Source organism: Mustela nigripes, chromosome 1, assembly GCF_022355385.1.
Source record: "Mustela nigripes isolate SB6536 chromosome 1, MUSNIG.SB6536, whole genome shotgun sequence".
NCBI lineage: Eukaryota > Metazoa > Chordata > Mammalia > Carnivora > Mustelidae > Mustela > Mustela nigripes.
The window spans coordinates 10,888,808-10,908,789 of NC_081557.1; the positions used below are offsets into that span (position 1 = coordinate 10,888,808).

At 39.0% G+C, this 19,982-nt stretch overlaps 1 protein-coding gene and 1 long non-coding RNA gene across 2 annotated transcripts; both read right to left on the bottom strand.

Moving 5' to 3' along the window:
- Positions 1-995: 995 nt before the first annotated feature.
- On the bottom strand, positions 996-2,658 carry LOC132008169 (uncharacterized). Its single transcript, XR_009401567.1, has 3 exons — positions 2,454-2,658; positions 1,585-1,686; positions 996-1,205 (listed from the first exon to the last, which is right to left on the bottom strand). It is a non-coding gene; the product is annotated as an uncharacterized LOC132008169 (long non-coding RNA).
- A 38-nt stretch (positions 2,659-2,696) lies between these two features.
- LOC132009934 (membrane-spanning 4-domains subfamily A member 4A-like) lies at positions 2,697-7,279 on the bottom strand. Its single transcript, XM_059388186.1, has 5 exons — positions 7,126-7,279; positions 3,728-3,863; positions 3,196-3,330; positions 2,928-2,984; positions 2,697-2,744 (listed from the first exon to the last, which is right to left on the bottom strand). Exons 1-5 carry the CDS (start codon positions 7,185-7,187, stop codon positions 2,697-2,699), a joined length of 438 nt encoding a protein of 145 aa, XP_059244169.1. The 5' UTR covers positions 7,188-7,279.
- Positions 7,280-19,982: the final 12,703 nt, after the last annotated feature.

A 19,982-nucleotide genomic window follows, 5' to 3' on the forward strand; every position in this document is an offset into this window, starting at 1 on the left:
ACACATGAAAAAGTGCTCCATATCACTCGGCATCAGGGAAATACAAATCAAAACCAAAATGAGATACCACCTCACACCAGTCCAACTTACACCAGTTAGAATGGCCAAAATTAGCAAGACAGGAAACAACATGTGTTGGAGGGGATGTGGAGAAAGGCTAACCCTCTTACACTGTTGGTGGGAATGGAAGTTGGTACAGCCTCTTTGGAGAACAGTGTGGAGATTCCTCAAGAAATTAAAAATAGAACTTTCCTATGACCCTGCCATTGCACTCCTGGGTATTTACCCCAAAGATACAGATGTTGTGAAAAGAAGGGCCATCTGTACCCCAATATTTATAGCAGCAATGGCCACGGTCGCCAAACTGTGGAAAGAACCAAGATGCCCTTCAACGGATGAATGGATAAGGAAGATGTGGTCCATATACACTATGGAGTATTATGCCTCCATCAGAAAGGGCGAATACCCAACTTTTGTAGCAGCATGGACGGGACTGGAAGAGATTATGCTGAGTGAAATAAGTCAAGCAGAGAGAGTCAATTATCATATGGTTTCACTTATTTGTGGAGCATAACAAATAGCATGGAGGACAAGGGGTGTTAGAGAGGAGAAGGGAGTTGGGGTAAATTGGAAGGAGAGGTGAATCATGAGAGACTATGGACTCTGAAAAACAGTCTGAGGGTTTTGAAGGGGCGGGGGGTGGGAGGTTGGGGGAGCCAGATGGTGGGTATACTAGAGGGTCCGGATTGCATGGAGCACTGGGTGTGGTGCAAAAATAATGAATACTGTTATGCTGAAAATAAATAAATTTAATTTTAAAAAAATAATAAAAATAAAAAATAAAAAGCCCCTAAAAAATAAAAGTTACTAAAAATTAAAAAAAAAACAAGTTATCATGAGAAATGATAGTGTGCCTCCCTGCCATATGGTTGATTATGGGATGATGTGGGAGGATGGGATCCAAAAACCACAATTAGCATCAATAGAGGGAAAAATGTATTTTATTTGGTTTTGTAATAATTATGTTCCCATGCACAAATGTGACTGCTTTCCAGCGGGCAGGTTATTAATGACCTAGTGATACTCAATGAATAATTTTTCTAAAAGCAGGAACTATCCTGTTAAAACTCCAGGTCCTCATAAATATGTTCATAAGGGGCCATTACCGAGGGCACCTTGTCATTGTTTGGCTGAATAACCACCACCTGTGGAGATAGAAAAATATATAGTGTTATTCACATACTCTTCCAGCTAAAGGGATTCAATTCATCCTGGGGACCCCTAATTCTTTTCTGTATCCTGGGACCTGAGAGTTCAATATCCTTTTTTCAGGGCCTTATACCCCCACTAGATAAAAATCAATATCCAGCAAGATCTATGAGGCTCCCAGAAACATCTGCCATAGGTCTATCTCTGTGTTCTGTTGTCTCTTCCAATTTCAGGAAGAGGTCACATACACAACAATCTTTCCTGCACTCTTCTTCTTTATCCTTCTCATTGGTTCAGAAAGAAGAGACACAATGAGAGAAACAGGAACACACAATGAGAGAAACGTAAACACTCCCTCAGGTCCTGAACGCTTACCTGTGTGACAAAACAGGTCACCTTGCACCCAAACACAGAGAGAGAGATAGCAATGCTGACTTCCAGCAGGGAGAGGACTAGTAGCCCAATCTCAAGTGCCCTCTAAAAAGAAGCCGTTTCCACGAGGGGAGAGAAGAGGAAAAAGAAAAGGAATATGATTAATAGATGAATACTTCCTTTGGCCCTGGATTCTCTGATTCCAATCTGACTCATTCTCCATTAAAGAAAAAGGTAACGTTCTGTCCCATAACAAACCAAAGGAAGAAAAATTGAAAAGAAAATCCTAAAATGGCTGAGAGGAGTCTGCTCTAGACCTTCATAAATGCAGGGCAAATTTAGATTAAATCAGACCTGTCTCTTTAGTTGTCTTGGCTTAGAAATTCTCTCTGTTGCCCAATTCAAGTTATTTTCCTTATAATAACTCCCTGTGTGAATTTCTACTTTTTTCTCATCTAAAGAGCGGAAAACCTCCAAGACTATGAAAGTGATATCATTGTTCTTTCCCTACACCACATACACCCCCGAGACTCTGAGCATCTTGGCTTGGAGGCCCTGACTCTCCCTGCCCCACCCGCATATAACACAGAACTTCCTGAGCCAGCTCCAAACTCAAACCTGGAGGCCTTAAAGAAAGATCCTCATGCTCAATCTTCTAACATCACTGTGTTCAGTGAAGAATGCAAGAAAAAAATCCTTGTAAGTCCCAGCCAAAAAGGGGCTGAAATTTCTCCCCATGAGATCAAAGTCCCAGATCTTACTACTTGTGGCGATAAGCCAGGATCAACTGAGAGACAATCATCTCAGACTAATGTATATTTAGATAATAGAAAGATAACTTCAGAAAATAAAATCAGCTCAGAAACACTTACAAGAATAAGACAACTTTTTTCCAATTCATGTACCACAGTCAGTCCTACTGTTGACAAGATTATCCCTACTCCCCCAACCACAGCACTGAGTATGTTCACTCCCAGGCTGCCTTTGATCTGGAAGAGAATAATCAATGTCGCCTACGTCCTTCTGTTCCATGCTCTTCCTCCCTTTGGGAAACACAAAAACATTCACTTATTTTGAAGGCGTTGAAGACATATTCTCAAATAATTTTCCTAAGTCTAAGAAGGATGGGCTGAAGCTTTGGTTTCTGTATTCACAAATGAATCCTAGGGATGGAATATCAGACAATAGGGCTGAAAAAGTAAGTCAAACCTTAGTTTCCTCATGGAAGAATTTGCCATGAACCCCATAGAGCCCAGATAATTCAGAGAATTGGAAATTATTTCCTTTGTCTTGAGATAGAGCACTTCTGATTCTGCTTGTTACTTCGGGCCCAGGGAAATACTTACCAGGTTTAATGTCATGTTTCTTCCAGCAGCAATAGACACAGTTCCAGACACAAAGAACTAAAAATGGAAGAATCTACTCAACCTGGTGAGCGTGCACTTGTACTTCCCCCAAACCAAAGTTCAACAGAACCCCCAAGCATTTAGGTCACATGTTTTGCTCTAAGATGTAAAAGCCCAGATCAAGTCATTGGTTTTTGAAAGAGAAGGCTGGAAGAAATATTCCCAGAATTCTACCACTGAGGAAGTTGAGATATTCCAACATACTCACAAATAAGGATCCCCATATAAGATATCCTGAGCTCATGGTTGGGGAATAACACCAATGGGAAAAGTCAGAAGAACGAAAACGCAGACCTATAGCAAATAGGCACACTTTCATCAAACCAATCAGGATCTGAGCCACCTGGGGAGTGAAAAAGAAGATGCTCAGAGTAGGAAGCACACAGGTTTCTAAGAAGATGGTTTTGTGGTCTTTACACAGAGCTATTTCCCATCCCCTGGTTTTGAAAAGGCTCCAAGGATGAAACCCCTAGGAGTCCATGGCCTTTTCTCAAGTTCAAGGTCGTTTAGAAAGGTTTTATGATAACTTTCTTTTTCCCTTCTCACTAGATAAATGCATTTTCCTTTCAGATTACAGGACCTCTGATTTTTGAAAAATCTATTTCCTGCCACAGTGAGGTTTACAGAGGTCAGTTTATGACAGAGTTAATCATACCTCAGGAGCCACAAAGGACAACTGTTCTCCTCTCTGGAAATGGCTATCTTCCCAAATACTATGTTTGGAGGTCAAGCTCACTTACCCCCAGTACTTGAGGCTCCCCCTTCAGAAAGGTCTTCAGATTGTCTGTTTGGTCTAGTTGGATGAAGTTTTTCTGTGGGGGATTCGGGCCAAACCATGCAGTTGCTCCTTCTGGTGTATTAACACAATCTTTAGTCCTGTGAATGTAAATATTTTACAGAGAACAGATTCATTCTTCAACCCCTTTCTTGTAGACATGAAAAATGTGCTTTGGAAGAATGGTATCATGAGGCAGTTTAGCATGATGGTAAATGAAATTGCCTGAGTTATAATTCCAGTCACACACTGTGTAAACATGGGCATATCTTTGTTACCATTTCCATGCCTTAGTTTTTTAAAATTATAAAAACTGAAGTGGCTTAGTCTGTTGAGCATCCCACTCCTGGTTCCAGCTCAAGTCATGATCTCAGGGTCAGGAGATGGAGCTCTATGTCTGACTCCATGCTTAGTGCAGAATCTGCTTGAGATTCTCTCCCTCTCCCCCTCCCCCCACTCTCTCTCTCTTTCTGTAAAATAAAGTAAAAAACTCTTTTAATAAATAGCAAAATTACAAAAGGGGGTGCTTGTGGTACTCACCTCCTGTTGCTTGTCATATGCCTGCATGATTTCAACAGCTTTGTACATATAAAACTTGGAACTAAGTGCTTGGTATAATCGAAATATTAATAGATAATACATCATTATTATTTTTATTGTATTATTATTAAAATTTAATATGACAAATATGCATGAATAATGCATGAAGAATTTATATCTTATAGAGAAAAAATGATGGAAAAAGAACAAATCATACTAGTGAGTCCTGTAAGAGCCATGTGTTATGGCTCTGGTTCACAAGAGTATTATCCATTCATTCATTCATTCAGTCAACAAATATTGATTAAATGTCTACTATGTGCTAGGCTCTGTTATAAGTTTTGTTGCTAGGAATATAGCAATGTACAAAACATGCACAATTCCTGTCAACTGGAAGCCTACAATACAGTAAAAGAAAATAAATGTTTAATTTATTTTTTTTCATTTATTTATTTTCAGCATAACAGTATCATTATTTTTTCACCACACCCAGTGCTCCATGCAATCTGTGCCCTCTATAATACCCACCACCTGGTACCCCGACTTCCCACCCCCCTGCCACTTCAAACCCCTCAGATTGTTTTTCAGAGTCCATAGTTAATATCATGAATTCATAAGTGCATGAGAGTAGAAACTACATAAAATGAGAACCTTCAGTTTCCTTGTAAGAGAACTTAGTTTTCAAGGGATTCTATCACTTCTTCAATGTCAGTCAGCATTTCTGTGTTTGGACCAAATGAGAATTCAATTTCTCTAGCAAATTTGCCTCTGTTAATGTTGCCCTACACCATAAGCATAGTGATGATTTATTAAAAGCTCTGATGTGCCAGGCCAATTCAAAATGCTTTTCAGAGATCTCTTTAATTGTTGTATACCACCCTTGCGTATAGATTTGTTGCACTGACAGCTTTTCTTCTTTACCCTTCCCTGCATTCACACCAGTGCCACATGACACACCGCTGCCCCTGTTAAAAGATGGAATATATTTCCTTTCCTCCTCAATTTTGATTTCAGCCTTGTGACTCACTTTGGCCAATGGGATATAAGAAAATGTTTTAAAAGCATAGACTCTTGAGCTCATGTCATGGCTGAGAAAATATAGCTGGGCCACCTTGGTTGAGGATAAAAGATACCAGAAATGAGAAAAGCTGTAGCATTCATCCCAGCTGAAGTCATCCCTAACCAGATAGCAATTATTGACCCTCATACGTGTGAATGGTCCCAGGGAATTTCAGAAGGGCCATGCACACCCATGTGCAGACTTGTCAGCCTATGCATGTTTATTGCTTTAAGCCATTACCTTTCAGGGGGTTATTTGTTATGCACCATTACTGTGGCAAAAAATCACTGACACACCCTTGTTCATTTTGCCTGATATGTCCTGCCTGATATGCTTTGGTTGTAATGTGACCTATAATAAGTCTGATTTGTCTATATTTCCTAGTTTCTGTCTCATTTTTTATTCCTTTTTCTTTAAAGATTTTTTATTTTTGTTTATTTGACACAGAGAGAGAGATCACAAGTAAGAACAGAGGCAAGCAGAGAGGAGGAAGATGGCTCCTTGCTGAGCAGAGAGTGCAATGCAAGGCTCAATCCCAGGACCCTGAGATCATGACCTGAGCCAAAGGCAGAGGCTTAACCCACTGAGCCACCCAGATGCCCCTCATTCTTTATTCCTAAGGGGAAAACAGGTGGTCATTCTTGCACATTTGCCCACACAGAGATAATTACAAATGGACTCAAATAATAGCATCACTACTTCTGTCTGGGAAAAACAACACTGACAGAACTATGACAACCATCTGCTTGTGATCAGGATCCAGGTATAAGCAAAACATCCTGAAGATAAAACCTAAACTTGTGACCTTAGGTGACATTGGGTCTCAGATAATTCTGTGTGTGTTTGAGACACATAGATATGGGACAATGTCAAAAAATGTTTGTATATAATTTTTTTTAAGATTTTATTTATTTATTTGACAGAGATTACAAGTAGGCAGAGAGGCAGGCAGGCAGAGAGAGAGAGGAGGAAGCAGGCTCCCCGCTGAGCAGAGAGCCCAATGCGGGACTCGATCCCAGGACCCTGAGATCATGACCTGAGCCGAAGGCAGCGGCTTAACCCACTGAGCCACCCAGGCACCCAGTATATAATTTTATATGTCTCAAGAAAGAGTAATATTTCTTTTCCTTTCTTTTTTTTTTTTTTTTTAAGTAAACTCCAACTCCAGCATGGATTGCCACAGGGCTTGAACTCACTACCCTGAAATCAAGACCTGATCTTAGATCAAGAGTCAGATACTTAACTGAGTGAGTCCCCCAGACACCCTGAAAGAGTAATATTTCTATCATAAGACAGGAAACAAAGAAGGGACCAGAAAATTTTCCTTACATGATCAAGTTCCATAGTTTCCCTCTCAAATCAGGTCAAGAATGAAACCAAGGTGTGTTGAGCTGCTTTCTGTGTTTGAATATACACAACAGGGCCATTTCCAAGAAAAGAGTTCTGTATTGGATACCTTTAGCCAGCCACTTCTTCCCTCTCCTTTCTTTCAATTTCTTTGGTTCACATTCCATATATTCTGGAAGTTAGTTAATGTCTTCCCATTGAAATAAATGTTGAAGGGGGCACAATTCCACAGCTTGAACATTTAGTCCCATGCAGATGAGAACCCATCCTTCAAAAGCAGGCTAACTCATCCTAAATTTCATTCTCACCTCAGCCTTTACTAGACACATTTGATCCATGTTCCTACACATCACCCGCCAATAGCTCAACCCAGAGCTCTTCCTAGAAGCTGAGAATAAAAAAGGAAATCTTCCTACCTTTGCATCCCTTTAGAACTGCACCAAATGGTAGGTGAGAGCTCCTTCTCACCATCATTCATGTCCACCGAAGAGTCTGACCTGATCTGAAGAGTAGTGGGACAATCACTTTCAGCTATGTGTAGTCACCATGACTTCCTGTGGGTCATCCTACCCTGCCTACCACAGGGCAGCTGCAAGTGAAACTTCAATGAGTAAACTACCACTCGCATGAGATAGGGAAGCCAAGGACCCAATAACAGAAACTTGCTTTTAGATCTTGGTTGCACTTCAGGCTGTACTCATAAGTACGGTATTTAAGTCTTTTCATATCAAAACCTCAGTCACATGAGGACAAGTCATTCTCACTTTTATCCCAAAGACCAAACAGCAGCTAAGAATAAATTTGAATTTCTACAAGTTAAAATTTTGTTAACAAACATCATGACAAAAATCACTAACCGCTACAACTGGGTATACTGAAAAAAGTTAGTGGGGTGGCAGTGTGGCTCAGGAGGTTAGCGTCCTCCTCTTGATCTCAGCCCAGGTATTGATCTCAAGGTCATAAGTTCAAGCCCTGCATTGGGCTCCACACTGGGCATGGAGCCTACAAAAATAAATAAATAAATAAAAAGATATTAACCAATTATTTTGCTAGCCCTTTTCTCTTGGTTACATTGGAGAGCTCTTCAACTACTACCTTTATTGATTATGATTATAATTTTGCTTGGAATGTAACTACTTAATTTTTTATAGCAGAGAACCAGTTGCTTCAGAAGATCTAGAGAGAGAAATCAGATCCAAACGTATGTTTTTTTGTTTGTTTGTTTGTTTTACTGAACCCACTTACTGCAAAATATTAAATAAAACATTAAATAAAAACAGAATTTTGGGGGGCGCCTGGGTGGCTCAGTGGGTTAAAGCCTCTGCCTTCAGCTCAGGTCATGATCCCAGGGTCCTGGGATCAAGCCCCGCATCAGGCCTTCTGCTCAGCGGGGAGCCTGCTTCCCCCCACCATCTCTACCTGCCTCTGCCTACTTGTGATCTCTCTCTCTGTCAAATATATAAATAAAATCTTTTAAAAAAAAAAAAAACAGAATTTTTCCCACATTGATTTTCAATGCTCTGCTCTTTACATTTTTCACTAGTTTTAGAAGTCTGTGAAAGGGAGAGCATTTTGTTAAGATATGGGCAGACAAAAGAAGAGTTATCCTTAATCAAGTTCACTAATAAATTATGATTGTGCTTTAAAAATATATCATGTTTACTTTACCTTCTTCAAAGAGTATTTTCCACCCACTGTCATAATGTGTGGCTTTTATTCATTCAGTTCCATTATCTTACCATACTCAGCTATGTAAATACAAACATTTTCTTTCTTGCATGTTGATAAAATGTACAGTTCCTGCAATATTTTTTAGAAGAAACACAACTCAGAACAGGCTGGTGCATATCTCTTTGTATACTGGGAAATAATTTGCAAGGTGTATGTCCTAAATTGTGCACACCTCCTACTATAGGATATTGTTAAATTATTGTCGAAAGTCATATTTCAAATTATCTTACCCTAAGAAATAGGTGACACATGTTGTTAGCATTGCATCATATCCTGTCCAGGTCTTTATTTTATAAGATACTAAAAACCAGTAGTATACAAGAGATCAGTTTGTACCCATTTAAGGGGCTTAAAATGGTTGTAAGCATTTTTTCATATGTTTATTGCTATTTCTATCAGGTCTTATAGGAATTGAATGTTGGTGTCTTCTATTCTTTGGTTGGTGGTTTGAATTTGTTGTATTGATTTTAAAATCTTCTTTAAGTAATTCTGTGCTGTGTTAGTCTGTTTGGACTACTCTATATAACAGAGTACCACACACTGAGTTGCTTATGCACAACAGAAATTTATTTCTCCAGTTTGGGAGCCTTGGAAATCTAAGATCAGGGTGTAGGCAGATTTGGGGTCTGGCGGGAGCCCACTTCCTGGTTTATAGACAGCCAGCCCTCAGATGGCTCAAGGAGGTAAGGTGGCCCTCTGGGGTCTCTTTTATAAAAGGCATTCACTTTATTCATGAGGATTCTGCCCTCATGATCTAATCACCTTCTACCGACAGACCACATATCCAAATACCATCACATTGCAGATTAGGTTTTCAATCTATGGAATTTTGAGGGGACATACACATTTAATCTACAGCATTCAATTAATCTTGTCAGTCAAATCTGAACATACTATGCACATATACTGTAATTGAAGCACTAAGTAAGTACATGGTAGATTATGGGAGCCATGTTTCTTGCTGTTGAAATGAAAGATCATAGACAAGCAAGGGGAGAAGTCTAGAATGATCCATATGACAACCTATTAGATGGAGAAATCAGTATGAGCTCATATTTCAGTTAACATAGATACAGGTGTTTGCAAGGGTCAACATGCACACGTATTTCCTTGCTCTTTCCATTGAGAGAAACTTAAAAAAAAAAAAAACAGTAACAACAGGCACACTTAAGTCGCAGACTTTTGCTTCAAATATTGTTCTCCAATAAAAGAAACCAAACCTTGGGTAAACGGCAGATTTTAGATCTTGGGTAAGAAATACACAAGATAAGTCTGAAGTATATTTTCATGCCAAAAAAAAAAGAAAGCCAGTGGTATTTTACTTAGTTTTTGTTTTGAATATGAGGAGACCATTGAGGAGATTACATATAGATAGATAGGTATAGATAGATAAATTATAGATTACATATATAATTATATATGACTACTGTATTTGTATAATCATATTTTATTTAAATATTATATATATATTATATCTATATAAAATTATTGACAGAGTGTTTATTTCCTTTTGAGCTCATAAAATTTGATTATAAATATTTGTTCTGTAAAATTGGCAGTGAACACAGGGGAAAGAGATATATTCTCCACTTTTATTAACTCTGAGAATATCCATCCATACTTTGGTTTTACTCTAGGATATAATTAAGAAAGATCTAAAACAAAGACATAAAGAAGAGGCAGAGAAGAAATGCACTATTCTCAGTATCTACCCATTTCAATCGGAAAAAACAAACTTCTAGAATAAGTGGCATCTCAGCCAGGAAAACAGGAATGAAAGGGGAAAGACAGAGTGGAATAAAGCTATCAGAGTCTAATTCTAGGTCACAGAGTTGAGTAATTGTCTACTGTACTAGAAGTCTGGATACATCGCAGCTGTTTATTATCAGAGAGCACCATAGCCTAAAACAAAGATAAGGGAAAACCCACAGGAGGTCCTGCTAAAGATTTTTTGACCCAGATACTCAGATTGTGACAAACACAGAAAAGTTTCAAAACTCAAGGAGGCTCCCTAGGTATGACACCCACAGCATTGGAAAGGTCCCTGTTAGGCACAGCCCATTGCCAGGTCTTTATTCTCTGGCTGCCTCCAAACAAAGAGAATCTTTAAGCTAAAGAAATGTCATTTTCTAACTCAGATTTTTAGGCAGATGTTTTAAGTAAAAAACTTAAGAATACCTTTTGTATATCACCTAGATTTGGGGTTATATAGGGGACCACAAGCTCTCATTTTGTGGACTGACTTCTCCTCTATTCCACTTTAAAATTTCATGTGATCAAAACTTGCAAATGAAATATCTTCTCTTTTCTCTTAAGCTCTTCCTTACATAGATCACATCCAATTACGTAAGTGTAAGTAGCATTTAGGCACACGTGGCTTCCACTGTATTATCCCCGACTCTAGACACCTACTTCAGGATGCAGACTCTACACTGAAATGCTTATTCATCATTTTACACTCATATCTGAAACCCGAAATGCCCAGTGAGAAACTCAATTCCAAAAGTAGTCATTAACCATATTTAAAATGTATGATTCAGAGGCATTTAATCCATTCACAGTGTTGTCCAGCCATTACCTCTGCCTGTTCCAGAAACTCTTCATCACCTCTAATGGAAACCCTGTGTCCATTGCTCCCCTACCCGCTGTCCCTGGAGACCACTAATATACTTTCTGCATGTAAAGGTGTGTCTGTTTTAGAAGTTTCCTATAAATGGAATCACATAATATGTGACCTTAAGAACTACAAACAAATATTCAAACAAATACTGGTATACACATGTTCATAACAGTACTATTCACAATAGCCAACATGTGGAAACAACCCAACCGTGGTGCACCTTTCTCTTTCTCAAATTTAAATAAATAAATAAATACTTTTTTTTTTTTTAAACAGCATTTAGTACCTTAAAAAGAACCATGGAGATGGAAGATAAAGGTCATCAGCTTGGAGGTAATATTTGCAAGGTCTATAAATTGCACAAGGTTATGTTTATAAAAAAATTTTTTAAATAATTTAAAAATTGCACAAGGTTAGCATATGCTGCAGACTGAATGTTCGTATGCACTCAAAGAAAGACAGTTAAATGTCTCAGCCTCTTGCCCTTTAAGTTGACAGTTCTGGGAGGTGTTTTACACACTTCTTGAAGGTACTTGGGTAATCGAATCTCAATTACCCAAAATGGTGAATTTAAACATCTTGTTGTGGCTTTCCTTCTTTCCCGTCTATTCTCCACAGTCCTTCTCACAGCTTTCTAAGCTGACCACCCAGTAACCATCTGCACTCAAATCTTTATCTCACATGCTGCTTTTAGGGGAAGTGAGGAGACCAGCTCTACAAAGCCGACCTTCTTTATCAGATTTTGGAAGTGACTGTCTACACAATCAGATAATCACAAAGATTCCAGATTAGTGGGAATTATGACCATGATCTCTAACACGCTAGAATGTCACTACTGAGACTCCAGCCAGCAGTGGGTAGGAATGAGGCCTATGTAGAAGAGACAGTTTTGAGTTAAGCAGTTTTAACTCTTTGACCAATATGGGAAGACGATAACAATAAGGATTGTCGTCTTGGCTGTAACCATATTAGAAACCTTAAAGAAAATGGATAAAATTCTTAGATTAGTTAAATATCAACCTGATGTACACCATGGAGGTCACAAGCCTTCCCATAAAACACTTATAAACACATATATTCTGCAGACTATGTTGAAAATCAAGAACAAATTTTAAAGTTTGAAGATAGTACAAATGCAGAGGACACTAGATATACATTTTAATAAGTCTTTTATTGTATTTTTAGAGACATAGTAAAAAAACAATGGGATGGTAAGACTTGGGATGGAGATATGGTCATGAAAATGCACACAAAACTTGAATTCCCCAAATTTTCTATATTCTGTAAACTGGCAGAAGCTTTCTTATCTCCCAGAGAAAAATTTCTCTCTTGCTTTTGCTGATGAGCTTGGAGAAGTGCAAACATGATCCACTTTAAAAAGTGCAAATTGGACTGAAAATTAAAACAACTGTTCTTTGAAAGATGTTGATGTAAAATAAAAAGAAAACACTAGGAGTAAATAGTTTCAAATCATATTTCCAATAAATAACTTGATTAAAGACTATACAAAGACCTCACAACTCAAAAATTAGAAAACAGGCAATTCAGTTTAAAAAGAGGCAAAATATTTGAATAAACACTTGACCAAATAAACAAGTAATAACATGAAAAGATCTCAAAATACAATTTAAAATCACAATGAGTCTACTTCACATCTATTAGCATGGTAAAATGAAAAAGACTGACCATACCAAGTGCTGGCATCAAGGTGGGGAAACCGCATCTTTCATATACTACTGGGAGGAATGTAAAATGGTACAATCACTTTGGAAGCTACTTGGCAATCTCTTAAACATAAAGCATGTTTCAGAGGACTGACCCTTTCCCTTCTAGGTACTTACCTAAGAGAAATTAAAGCTTGTGTCCATATAAAGTCTTGAACATGAAGTTCATAGTAGCTTAATTTGTCAAAGACCAAACCTGGATATAGTCCATATGCCCATCAGTAGGCAAATTGATAAACACATTATAGTAAATCCATACATTGTGATACTATTCGATACATGCAAAAACATGGATGACCTTCAATATAAGTTTCTAAGTGAAAGAAGCCCAACAAAAAGAGCACATAGTTGTCAAAAGAGATTAGCATCTTAATCTGAAAGGAAGAGAGGCAAGAAAGATAACGTTGTTTTGCAGAAAGGTTCCTCTTTCTGGAATAATCTACTAAGTCACATTTTCCCACACAGGAAACAGAATTATCTTCAACACCTTCACCGGGAACATTTATAACTAATGTGTAACAAAACCACAAGGAAAGATTTTATAGGTAGTGAATGAATCTACTCTCCAAGAGGCAAAGTTTGTGCCACACATTACGCATAGTACTATAGATCCACAAACACAGGTGAACATTTCAAGAAAGACTATCTTGAACCTATAGCCTACAGTTGCCACTTCCACACATGCCAAAACCGTCAAAGTTTCAAAGTTAGTAACAGAAGGACCTCAGTGGCAATAGACATCTGCTTCCATCTTGGCATCCTGTTCCATCCTAAACTTCCCTGCTCCTGGTAAAAAAGAATATAAATTCATCCATAGAGGAAATGCAATATACATAGAGGTCAACACCAAGCACTAAGTAAAATTATCTTCAATATGCATGTTGGATTTTTTATTGGAAACCGGGGTGGGGGGGAGGTCCTTCTCATTCCATATCCCGCTTTGTGTGAAAGAGGCTAGAAGACTGGGACCAATACTTTCCAGATCCCTTAGCTAATGTTCTAGAAGCAATTTATACTCTGCCAATGATATGTGCTAGAAGACCTAGTGGAGGAAAGAGACATATAAATGAGTCATATACGCTATTCTACATTGGCAGAAAGAGACACAGACAGGTGCTTCAGCAAGCATGAGGGTGAATGGCAACATTACTTTTCCCACTGGTCACTTGCCTCAGTGTTTGAGGGGAGTTGTGTGGCCTCCAGTGAGGGTTTCTGCAACTTTCTATCATAAGCTACAGCAATCACGTCTTGATTTACTGAAAACAGCTGTGACTGATAGGCAATGGCAGTGCTTCCTGAATCTGGTTCCCCCACGGGGTCCAAAAATTATTTTTTTAATTTTTAATCATAGTACAAAAAATATAACATAAAATTTACTACTTTAGCCATTTGTAAGTATAGTTTTGGCACAGTTACATATATTCACATGAATGTGCAACAGCACTTAGAACTATTTCTTGTTGCAAAACTGAAATCTTATTCCCACTGACCAACTCTTCATTTCCTACCCCTAGCCCCTGGCAGCCAACATTCTACTTTCTGTTTCTATGAATTCAACTTCTTTAGAACCTCGTTAGTGTGGAATCATACAGCATTTGTCCTTGGTTTATGTTACTTAACATAATGTCCCCAAGGTCCATCCATGTTGTACATTTGACAGGATTTCCTTCCTTTTTAAGGCTTAATAATTTTCCATTATATAGATATGATATATATATAAATAAAATATTTTATATATATATCATATTTTATTTATTCATTTGTCTATTGATGAACATTTGGATTGTTTCCTCCTCTTGGCTCTTATGAATAATGCTGCAACAAGTATGGGCTTGCAAATATTTCTTCCAGATCCTGCTTTCAGTGTATACCTAGGAGTGGAATTGCTGGTTCAAACGGTAGTTCTACTTTTTTTTTTTTTTTTTTTTTTGAGTAATGTCGATATTGTTTTCCATAGTGGCTGCACCAGTTTACATTCCCACCAACAATGTAAAAGGGTGACCTTTGTTCCACATTATTACCAACACTTACTATTTATTTTGGGGGTTTTTTTTTGGACGTGGTTATCCTTTTTTTTAATGTAAATTCAATTATCCAACATATAGTACATCATTAGTTTTTGATATAATGTTCAGTGATTCATCAGTTGCACATAACACCCAGTGCTCATCACATCACATGCCCTCCTTCATGCCCATCACCCAGCTACCCCATCTCCTCTCCCACCTCCCCTCTAGCAACCCTTAGTTGTTTTCCTGGAGTCATGAGTCTCTCATGGTTGGTCTCTGATCATAATCTACTATAGGTTTTTGCTTTGAGGTTAACAATGAAGTTTACCTAAAACATCCTATAGGTAAAACGGGTCATTTAAAGCTGACAGCAACTTAACTTCAATAACAAACAAAAGCTCCATCCACTTTCTCCCCTTTATATTTTTGATGCCACAATTTCTCACCTTTAGATGGTTTATTTGTTAACAAATTATCATGGCTATAGTTATTTTTAATATCATTTTCCTTAACCTTTATGCTATTATTAGTTGTTAACATACTATTCTGTTACAAAATCAAGAGAGTCCAAAACTGATGGCATAATGACCCTTATCAACATGTGTTGTATACTTTCATGTCCTTAACTAACTTCTTATTCCAGCCTGGATGTCTGCTTTCAGCAATTCTTGCCAGGCAGACCTAGTGGTGATGAACTCCCTCAGCTTTTGTTTCTCTGGAAAATAATCTGTATTTCAACTTCATATCTGCATATCTGAAAGATGACTTTGCCACATACAGTATTCTTGGTAGGCAAGTTTTTTCTTCCACTTCAGGGGACCAGTTGAAACAGTGTCTCCTACTTCTCTGCCATCTTGCCCCCCCCCCTTCTCCTTTCAAAACTTTGAATATGTCATTCCACTCTCTCTTGATCCGTAGGGTTTCTGCTGAGGAATCTGTTATTAGCCTAACGGTGGTTTCTTTGTAGTGTAGGCTTCCTGCTGGAGTCCTAAGAGCAGTCAGCAGGAACTAAGTCCCCTTCACGCCCTTTGGTACTCTTATCTGTCTCTTTCTTGATCTCCTCCATACTCAGGGTGGTCCAGGAAAGAAACAGTTTTCTCCAGCAGTGACCCGCACAGCTGTGGTAGCTGGGAACTCACTCATTGCTCTCGCTTCTCCAAGAGACAGAGAAAGAAGGCCACCAACTACTTCAGCCCCATGCTCTGTCTCCTCAAGGAAGGGGCATCACTGGAAGCTCCTCTTTACCTCTCCGGTGTATTAAAACTTGGCATTTATCTTGGTTTGGTTTTGCACAGAGTGTTAGTATCTCTCCTCAGTGAGGCTGGACTTCTATTGAGGGTCTCTTGCCTATGAATGCCCAGATGAGACCTCTCTCGGTTTTCCCCTACTGAGGCCAAGGGACATTTTGGTCAGTTAGCAAGCAGCCCCTACCCAGATTTGTCTGCCTGACACCAGATGCACAGGTCAGCAAGACTCCTCCTGGGTCCCTTAGTGTATGGTCTGAAACCCATAGCTCCTGCAGACATACTTGTGCTCAGAGACAAATGCAGGATCATTTGCTTAAAGGGGAGAAATGGGGGAATCAGGGGACCTGGGTAGCTCAGTGGGTTAAGCCTCCAACTCTTGATCTCAGCTCAGGTCTTGATCTCACGGTTGTGAGTTTGGGCCCCACCCTGGGCTCCATGCTGGGCATAGAGCTTACATACATGCATATATACATATACACATAAATGGGACAAAGAGGGGTGATGTCTTATGCTTTACCATGCCAATGTCACTCCAATGCTCCAAGTTTTCCACATGAGGAACAAATGACCAGTCACTTGGAAGATGCCAGGACTCATTAATTCCACACCCCTCATAACCAAAAAGAGGTAGTAGAGCCAAATGGAAACAACATAAATATTAAAGGCAGCTGGCTTTGGTTTAAATTCCAGCTCTGGCATCTACTGGCTAAGTGACCTTGGATGAATTGTTTTTATTCTTGTATAAAGAAACAGATTTTAAAGAGAGATATTCCTTATCTCAAAGTTTGTTTTATGGATTAAAATGAACTAAGACAAGGTAGGCTTCCAGCAGAAGACCTTCCACTAGAGACCTAGTGGGAATTCAACTAACTTGAACTTTATTCTCTTTCCTTTTCTCCTGCAAGAGTTTGAATTCCAGCTCAGCTTTTTAAAATTTAATCGTCGGTTTTCTGTATTACCTTCCCTGCGAGCATTACTGTTCCTCTGTGTTCTAACAGCATCTTCTGTTCACCCAAGTGAATCTTTCTTTCTTTTTCTCTCCTCCTATTTGAATATGAACTTCTGAAAGGCAGGATTCACAACACATTTCCCATCTTCTGTTCTGTGAAGGAGTAAAATGTGTGGAATCCCACAGGGGATCAGCCCTTATTCTGTTCCACTGCCATATGCATAGAATCCTGTGAGATGAAATATCAGTTCATTTACAAGTGGCAAAAATGTGGCTAGAGGCTGGAAGTGACCGTTGTCTGTCCTGAGATACTTGTCTCTGGAGAAGAAAGTACTGAAAACTGTTACACTATGTAGAAAGCCATTCCAAACGTTCTCGCACAGACTAATGGCCAGCCCTCCTTCTGCCTGCCCTACAACTATCCCAGGGACCAAGTCTTCACAGAAGCACAGGTCAGAATCCAACCCAAAAATGTTATCTGGGGCCACCAGAGAACAAGAACAGGAAATGAAGTATTCCATCCAGGTTCCTCTGTGGCACAGCCTAACATTAGAGCCCAGAATCTCCCTTGTTTATCGATTCCTCTGTTCCTTGTGTTTTTTTCACACTGAGGCTCTTGCACTGTATTTTCCTAGAAGTTTGCTCTTAATAGGCTGATAGTATGTGTTAAGAATTTCTCATCACCCAAATGTTTTTAGACGCTTCCCAAAGCTCATCTGGTAGCTTGTTTCTCTAGGACCTCTCTCCGTCTACTTCTCTACCTGTTTAGGGCAAAGACAGTGCCATCTTCTAATGTGTATTTCATGCATTTCAATTTACCTAGAACTATTCTTTGTGAAGGCTGCTAATAATTATCTTTCCTCATCCATTCCAGGGTCCCACACCCACTCTCTCCAACTAGAAATGACAAGTTAGAGGTGAATTTTGTGAAAGGCTTCTGAGAAGTTGGGACAGTGTCTCTTTTCCTAATTTCCTTGATTAAGCATCAATATTCATGAATGCAAAAATAGGTCCCATGCACCATTCCCGCACTTGGCACTAGGATCTTTGAAAATATACAATAAATTTGAAATAGTTGTGTTTAATACATCCATTCAAGAAATCAGAAAAATTAATGAAGATAAAATTGTCCAAGATGAAAGAGCTGGCATCTAATACTACTACAATTTGCTTCTGAGTATATTATATTCCCAAGGTCACATTCAAAACAATCCCTTTTCTTCAGTGTTATTCACCAAAACCCTGTGCAGGCATCCCAGAGAGAAGCTGTTTGGGAGACATTAATTGAGCCCACTAACAGCACAGTGAGTAGAGGTTTTCCAGGAGAGGAAAATACTCATGAAACACAGCAACTACCAATGGATATACACACTCTTACATATATAAAATCACTTCAACACTCTACATCAAGCTGAAATGATGAATGCAGTATCTTATTTTATCACTGTTTTTTTGTAGGTGGACCCAAACTTCATAGAATAGGAATTATTTGGGAAATTTTATCTCTAAGACAATTTTCAGAAAGAAACCCTTGGTTAGCTTTTGTAAGAGGAGTTTAGAACAAATATTATCGTCCCAGGTCCCTTGTTAGGCCATACATAAACTTGCATCAAATAATTCGGGTCGCTGCTGCTACCCAGCCACAAACTTAATCATTGTGATTACCAAAAGCACAGAATATGGAAACAGAAACATCAGTTGGAAATCTTCCGTTGCATTTTCAAAAACTTTCTGCTCATTTTCAGACACAGAACCCGAGGTCCACAAAGGGAGAAGATTGTTCCAAGTTTATGTAATACAGCAAATAAATTAGAGTCAGAGCTTATTTGTAAAATGAGATTCATGATCACAGTTTCTTTTACACTTTATCCCACCGTTTCTTGGCAGACAAGTGCTCATACAGCTGTTTTCTGTCTCGAGGGTTATTTAAGGATTGCTCCATTTGATAAAATGCTGGTCAAAAAGGAGGACTGCATAGATGGTCCTTGGTCCCGGGCATCACTGAACTGATGCTTTGATTCTCTGTTACTGTTGGTCAGACACTTATCCTCATACACAAATACAAAGACAGACAAAAAATCAACTTAAAGTATTCCAGCTTCTTGCACAAATACTAGTAACTGAGAATGCACCAGGAAGATCACACGTACACTAACAATAAATGATCATATACTGCGTCATGGGGTAGAGCAGTTAGGGAGCAAGAAATGGAGACTGGATGAACAGATGTGGTATCATTGCCTTCATGGAGAAGATGACCTTTAAGTGGAAAATGTTAAAGATAATTTGAAGCAGTGCATGTATGAAGAACAGGCCAGCTGGGTGCTCTGTGTCTGCCTGAAGTACACTTGTGACAAGAGGCTTTCCAAGTAAGACAAAGATTGTGTTGTGTACCCAGGAAAGATATAGTCAACAATTTGGTTAAAATAGGAGTCGAGTGGGGGAAAGAGTGCTATTGTATGGTACTATTGTAAAGATAAACTGGATGCATTTCTAGAGGTCCTGGTAGACCAGCCGTATGAGTTTAGATGGGAATGTATATGTCACAGAAGTGATATGGTCCAGAACGGGAATACTGCTTAGCAAGCAGCACAATGAAAGGGTGTATTTTTATGTTGCTATCAAATTTTGAGAAACATAATTTTATTTCAGAAAAATTAAAGTAGAGGGGCTCCTAGGTGGCTCAGTCAGTTAAGCATCTGCCTTCGGCTCAGGTCATGATCCCAAGGTCCTGGGTATTGAGTTCTCTGCTAAGCAGGGAGCCTTTTTCTCCTTCTCCCTCAGTCTGCCACTCCCCCTCTGTGTGCTCTCTCTTCTCCCTCTCTGTCCGTATCAAATCAAATTAATTTATTTTTAATTTATTTTCAGCATAACAGTATTCATTGTTTTTGTACCACACCCAGTGCTACATGCAGTCTGTGCCCTCTCTAATACCCACCACCTGGTTCCCCCAACCTCCCACCCCCCACCACTTCAAACCCCTCAGATTGTTT